This window comes from Portunus trituberculatus, chromosome 21 (assembly GCF_017591435.1).
Source record: "Portunus trituberculatus isolate SZX2019 chromosome 21, ASM1759143v1, whole genome shotgun sequence".
Lineage (NCBI taxonomy): Eukaryota > Metazoa > Arthropoda > Malacostraca > Decapoda > Portunidae > Portunus > Portunus trituberculatus.
The window spans coordinates 18,857,233-18,864,732 of NC_059275.1; the positions used below are offsets into that span (position 1 = coordinate 18,857,233).

General features: G+C 48.5%; 1 protein-coding gene across 24 annotated transcripts in view; it reads right to left on the reverse strand.

The window, feature by feature from the left end:
- The window catches only part of LOC123507147 (homeobox protein Meis1-like), a 518,053-nt gene that overhangs the window by 276,139 nt on the left and 234,414 nt on the right, over positions 1-7,500 (reverse strand). For 3 of the 24 annotated variants that reach the window (XM_045259780.1, XM_045259770.1, XM_045259766.1), the window contains one exon: positions 2,713-2,760. The exons of the other annotated variants lie outside the window; for them this stretch is intronic. In XM_045259780.1, the coding sequence (XP_045115715.1) occupies positions 2,713-2,760 (48 nt within the window). The remainder of the gene's footprint in view (positions 1-2,712; positions 2,761-7,500) is intronic. 24 annotated transcript variants of the gene reach the window in all.

Consider the following 7,500-nt stretch of genomic DNA (forward strand, 5'->3'; position numbering starts at 1 on the left):
ATCCATCGTGTCCCTTTCTTCTTTCCCTGTTCTGCTAACCACCCTCATCGTCTTTCATTGTGTGTCTTTTCTTGTCTAATCTCTTCTCAGCTTTACGTTTCTTTCCTCATTTCTCGACACAGCGTGATATATTCTCCGTTTTAATTTGTTACGCAACGTTCCTATTGTTTTGTTGGATTTCCACTGATTATAAAAGGGAGCTATTTAAATACACGTGTTTTTTTGCTGTTTTTTTTTTTTGTGTATTTTTTCAGTCTCCCTCTCTTCATTTGTTTTGATATTTCAGTATCGTGCATAATTCTAAGCACTTTTTTGTATATTTTTTTCTTAATTCTTATAGTTTTATTTGATTAGATCTTTCAAAATGCATTCTCAGTTATCTTTTTCTCTCAAACTACAAGGAAAAAACTATATTTCTCTCTCTCTCTCTCTCTCTCTCTCTCTCTCTCTCTCTCTGGTCGCCGGCCGCCACGTGCCAGTTAATTTTCTCGAAATAAAGCTTATAGACAAGATATTATTGATAAGAAGGGAAAGTGAGTGACCTGGTGTGGCCTTCGTGCTGCAGGTCATGGCGTGCTGGGCGTGGGGTGTGTGTGTGTGTGTGTGTGTGTGTGTGTTAGGTGGGATATGTGTGAAAGGGTGTACTAGTATGTATGGAGAAAGAGAGAGAGAGAGAGAGAGAGAGAGAGAGAGAGAGAGAGAGAGAGAGAGAGAGAGAGAGAGAGAGAGAGAGAGAGAGAGAGAGAGAGAGAGAGAGAGAGAGAGAGAGAGAGAGAGAGAGAGTAATCAACACCCTTCACCTTTACCTTCCCAAAAGTGGGAACATAAACATTGCCGTAACTCACAATAATAAGCACCCACCTTAATGAAGTCCAATTAATTCATTAAAAACGCTCAAGTGCCTAATTTGATGGCAATTAGTGGTGTCCCCTCGTTTGGGGTTGTTAACACGCGTCTCCCCTCAGTCACGTGACGACCCGCCGACCACACTCACATAACACTGACTTACTGACTATTAACACCTGCCTAAAAACCTGCTCCTAAAGTCAGCCTTCCCCTCTCTAAGAAATGTCCGCCTCTCTGCCTCACTGAGTATCTCCTTATTAACATCACTCCGCTCCTCCTCCTCCTCCTCCTCCTCCTCCTCCTGCTCCTCCTCCTAGTCCTGCCATCACACCGAGTCCAACTTCAGCCAAATTCTGAGTCACTCTCATCCATATTTACGCCTAATGGAGACTCAAGGTGGCCGACATACACTCCCCGAGCCATAAATTGCGTAAAAAAAAGGTGGGCCACCGACAAAAGTGGGTGGCGGCGCGCTGAGGCGGCTGGCACCTCAATTCCCGTTTTCTTTACCAACGTGCAGAAGGTAAACAAACAGCGAAGATGGCGTCGACCGCAGGGTTTTTCCTAACCTCCCGCGTGTTTATTTATGCGAACTCTGAGCCGATTTCCTTACACCAAGCCTGGCTTCCCGCCCCTCCCGCCGGTGTATACACTACACTTGTCATACACGGCCGCCCCTACCCAGGGAAGGGCGTCCCCTTCCTCTTCCCTCACTTCCCTTAGTGTCATTCCTCCTCCTTACAACTCCTGCCGCTGACACTCGCGCCCGCCGCTGGCGACACTCGGATCTTAATCACGCGCCACCTCTCCCACGCATCCGCCGAGAAGGCAAGTGACCCCGGCTGTTGTCGCCCCATTCCCGCGCCTCCTCGGCCTCTGCGGGAGGATCACGCCCTGGCCCGTGGTCACGCGGCGGTGTAGCTCATCCTTCCAGCGCCGCGACACCTCAAAAAAGTGGACGTTGAGCATACATCACGAGGTGCTCACCGCGCCTCAGGTATTCGTCATCCGAGGCAGTGAACGTAAGGGCGGTGACGCAGGGCCGCCACCACCACGTCTCCGTCAGATGGCATACACTATACCCTTGCTGAATTAGGCTAAAATTATGCACAAGGCACTGGCATGGCGGGGCCCTCCATCACCGGCCCGTGGAGTGAGTGTCTCCTGCCAGCCGCACACAGGATGCAGTTTGTCCGACGGGGTACGAGGGCGACTTATACTGCTGTGTCGGAGTGTGTCACAGCAGACAGGATAATGACCGGCATTTGTCATTCCACCGCAGAGGAGGCGCGGACACACACACACACACACACACACACACACACACACACACACACACACACACACACACACACACGGAAGAGAGGAAAATGACAAACTCGGACCGAGATGGAGAGACTCGCTACAGTGAACTGCCCGACACGCCTCGACCCCGATAAGGTCCGCTACACGTGATCAAACGTCTCAATAAACAAAGCGGCACGTTGTAAACACCAAACACAACACACACACCGGCTTCAATAAACACTTAACAAACACACCAAAGGAAACCTGTTCTTAGTCCCCCGTCAGGACCAGCATCACCCAGCATCACCCGGACCCATCTCCCCATTTACCACCACCACCACCACCACCACCACCACCAGCACTAAGACAGTAATATTAAAAATAGAAGACTTGTGACGTGGTGGGTACATACCAAACCAATGCCCCACCCTGCCTCCCCTTCCTACCCTGCTGCTGTGAAATCATGAGAACAAGGCAATGATTCCTGTCCAAATGTGGAATATTACAGAAATTTTGATGCAAGCAGCGACGGGGAGGCGCGAGGGAGGGAGAGAGGACGGGGCGAGGGCGGGTACTTACCGTGAGGCGGAGCAGAGAGAACCCCTTTCATCTTGTCCCAATACTCACCTGAAAAAGATTGAGACAGGTATGAAGATTAGAGGTATACCGATAAGATGACATACTATTCTCTCTCTCTCTCTCTCTCTCTCTCTCTCTCTCTCTCTCTCTCTCTCTCTCTCTCTCTCTCTCTCTCTCTCATTCACTTTCGCAGTAGGACAACAAACACAATCAATCACATAAGTTAAAATATGCTGACGTCCGAACTAAACACACACACACACACACACACACACACACACACACACACACACACACACAAGCACGGTGCGGAGATGAGTTATTCTCTCCACTCTCCGTTTTGTCACCTCGTCGGCAAGTACTGACAATTTATGAGCAGGACTGCCGAGCTAATTTATGAGTGGGAGTAATTTATGAGTCGCCGCAGCTCCCTCACACCAGAATTATTTACCCCATGTTACTAATTTCCAACATCCCCACCTCTCATTCCCCCCCTCACTCCCTCCCTGACACCCACCCCCTTCATCCCTCTCATCCTAATTCTGTCCGTCCTTCTTCACACCGCCATGCCGTCATGCCTTTTGGTCTGTTTAACTCTTTGTCTGTCTGTGTGTGTGTGTGTGTGTGTGTCTGTGTGTCTGTGTGTCTCTGCATCACTTGACTGGCATCCCTCTCATCCCACTCCAGCTTTATCACTCACGCCATCTCTCACTCCTCACCCAAACATCCTTATCACCCATAATCCACTCAATCTGCCACGCTAACTCACACTTCCTACTTCAAGGGAGGAGGAAACTTAACACCAAAAAGATCATCCTCCCGTTGCGACACCCTACTCACTGGGGCTCTAAGTACAAATACACTTCCCTCAGTCACCCATCCCGCCTGGCCAAACACTTCCCTCCCCTCATAATGCACTGGTAGGATCCCTCGTGCACACCCATCCAACGCCACCACTCTCAGCTTCTTATCGCCGTCTCCCAAATATACAGTTGCTCGCTCGCTCGCCTCGCCTCACCTCGCGTCTCCCTCCTCTATACTCTTTCCTCTCTACCATCACCACCACTACCACTACTACTACTTCTTCTTCTTCCTCAGCTGCAGTGTGTGTGTGTGTGTGTGTGTGTGTGTGAATTGATGATAACCACTTGTTGTTTCTATTACTTTGTTTTATTTATACTTATTTTGTTTTAATGTTATGATTCTCTCTCTCTCTCTCTCTCTCTCTCTCTCTCTCTCTCTCTCTGTCTACCACAACTACTTCCATACCTCCTCTATTTCACTCGTTCCTCCCTTCTCTCTCTCCCTCCCCATCCCTCACACCTCCTTTCCCCTCTCCTTTCTTCCCCCTCTACCTCCATGCTCTCCCCTCTCTTCTCCCCGCCTTTCCCCTCCCCGAGCTGTGGGCGTTGGGGACACCACCATCATTTGGGTTCAGTTAACGGGGTCGTAAACTCCCCTCTCTCAGACCCTCAGAGCAGCAGGAGGAGGAGGAGGAGGAAAAGGAAGGAAGAAGAATATAAAAAAAATAAGGAAGAAATGAGGAAAGAAGAGGAAGACAAGAGTAGTAAGAAAGGATGGTATAATAGTCATAGAAGTAATCATATACTAAATAATAATAATAATAATAATAATAATAATAATAATAATAATAATAATAATAATAATAATAATAATAATAATAATAATAATAATAATAATAATAATAATAATAATAATAAAGTCGACAAGAATAACATCAACAAGGCAATGAACGAAAATTTCTAAAGTTACTCCCATTCCTTTAACTCATCCACGCGTGACTGTGAACTTTCCTCTCTCCTTCCTTCCTTCCTTTCTTCCTTCCTGCCTCTTTCCTTCATCCTTCATCCCCCTTCCCCTCAGTCTCCCCTCCTTCCCTCCCTCCCCCGCAGACAGCCAGCCGTTCCCCCGCTCTGAGTAGCCATAAAAATGACATGTAACAGCCTGGCAATTGCACACTCGAACTGACACACTCATCAAACGAGCCCATAACACACGGCGCCGCTACGATAGCAGATTGGCACTTTTCCTTCTGTTCTTCATCCGACTCCATCTACACTTTATTGTTCTTTCCCTCCATTCTTTTCTCTCTCTCTCTCTCTCTCTCTCTCTCTCTCTCTCTCTCTCTCTCTGCGTCTCTTCCTCGTTTATATCCCTCATTTTCTCATTTTGTTACATTTTTACAGCTTGGGTTCGGTTTAGTGTCTGCTGGTGAAGGCGGCGGTGACGAGGGTTGTAGCGGCTACCTTTGGACTCGCAGCCACAAATCTTCAAGCCGTTAGCGTTGAAGTCAGATCATGGCAGACAGACGCAACAAGGCGAAGTATAGTGTGAAAGGCGCAGTTAACATCTCAGCGCTTGGGTTTGTCTCTCTCTCGTCCTGTCTCCCGGTGCCAGCCTCTGATTTATCTAACGTCGAGGAGGGAGTGAGCGGCCGCCTTGACACACTACAATAACCTCGCGCCTTGTACTCGCGACCCTCACCGTGACCCCCGTGTGACTGGCGGTATGGCCCGACCAGGTGGTGTGTGTCTCCGTCAGCCCGCGGGCCTGACACACCCGGGGCCGCCGACAGATGTAGCCCAGACCACCGGGAGAACGGGAGGGAGGTGGAGGTCGTGGTGGGCGGCGGGGAAGTTCGAGCCCAAATCCGTCAAGACCTCCCACAACAGTTTAAAGTCCCCAGTCGTGGGTTATCAGCGAGCCTCGTGTCGCGGCGTGAAGGACAGCCTTGTTCTGCGTGATTACTCAGCCTGGCAAAGCTGTGTCCCGGCAGCGAGCGACACACAGATACACCGCGTTGCTTCGCCTCCCCAAACCTTAACCTTCACGACGACTTGGCATTACGAGTCCTTAATTCATTACTTTCAGGACACAAACAATGCTACCCACGCCGCCTCGCACGACCATAAAGGATAGCGACGCACATGGCGGTACAGGACGCCCAGAAGGCAAGGAGACGCCCCACAGCGAGTCACAGCGTCGTAATGTTGCCTCCTGACGGCGGCGTGGTCGGGATGGAGGCGGGTGGCCCACCCTGGTAGCCGCCCGCTGAGGCCCCGCTGTTTATGGCCGTGGGGAGAGACACGAGCCAGGGAAATGGTGGATGAGAGAGAAGAGAAAATATTGTTGGGCTGCTGCTTCCCCACACAGGGCGCCGCGGCCAAGTCGCTCGCCAGGTGCACCCAGTCGTCCTGCCGCGCTGCCAACTCCCGCCCTCCTGAAGACGCCCCTTCAGATGACGCTGATACCCGCCACACCACACGCCGGCACCACACCACACAAGCTGACGTCACCACCCACACCACACACAACCCACACCACCCACAGCCCACGCCGCCCAGCAGTCAGCCACCCGCCGCCCACCCTCACACTGCCGGCTGAAGGGACCCGCTGCTGACAGGTAAAGGTAAACGCTGCGCTGCGATTTACCGCGGCACTCATCTCCGTGTCCTTAGTCACAGGTAAAAATAAGAAGGTAAACAGAGGAGGATAACGTAATACCACGGCTCCTTTACCATTAAGAAGAAAAAAGTAGCTAAATCAAATGTAATCATAAACACTAACACCTCACACGTATCTCAGCACTGTAAAAATAGACAGCGTTAACCAGTGAGGTGTAATATAAACAGACACACACGGAGCCCTCACTGTTTAGTCACTACACAGACTCATTGCAAAACTAGGAAAAAAAATGGTATGAAATTAAACCTCTTGACCTTTCTTGCCTTTCCCATAAATCCATTCCCCTTCTTCCTATCATCTCTTCCTGCCACTCCTCTCCTTCTACCGTTAAATATTTTCTTGCCCCCTTCCCCTCCACTCCTCCACCACCCCTCCCCTCCACCTATCCACCTATCCACCCCCGGACCTCTCCACACTACATCACAGGGGCGAACACAGGGGCGCCTACTCCACACACTTCACCTTTATCACCATTTTTTTTGTCTTATTATGTTCATTATTCGCGGCAAAAGTATAATCTTCCCCCGATGAATCTTGGCTCCTTGTCATCTGGACTCGAGAAACGAGCCAAGAATTTCACAAGGGGAATAATGCAAATAATTCTCCTCCTATATTAATTCTAACCAATGGAAAATACTAACAAAACACGTGATTTACCCATTCACTACTAGGACACATTTTTACCTTGAGATTTGAGTACGATTGGATCATTTTATTGACATTAGGGAGGGTCTATGAAGGTCGGAAGATTAATGGCCACAGTCTTCACTATTCTAATCCCCCACTTGAGTATCTGAAGCTGTATAAAATCACCAAATAGTAAGTAAAATGAATGTGGTAACGCGTCATGGTGCTGAAGGGGGTAAAGATGGAAAAAGCTGTGTTTGTGTAAGTATAAAGAAATTTTCTCAATATTCTAATATGAACTAATGGAAAATACTAATAAAATACGTGATTAAGGAAGGAAAAAGCTGTGTTAGTGTATAAAAAACGCTCCACAATCCACGTTCCGTAAAGTAATAGAAAAAATACTACGAAATTTATGTCCAGTTCGATGAATCCAATAATTACATACTACAAATAAATGAATAAATAATAAAAAAAAAATAAAAAATATATACTTTGATACGGCGATAGATTTGAAACAGGTATTCTATTATTACTCTCTCTCTCTCTCTCTCTCTCTCTCTCTCTCTCTCTCTCTCTCTCTCTCTCTCTCTCTCTCTCTGTCACCGGAAGAGCAAGGTGATATTTTTTATGCACCATTTTTTTCAGTCCTCATGAAGTGGAATGGCGGTGTGT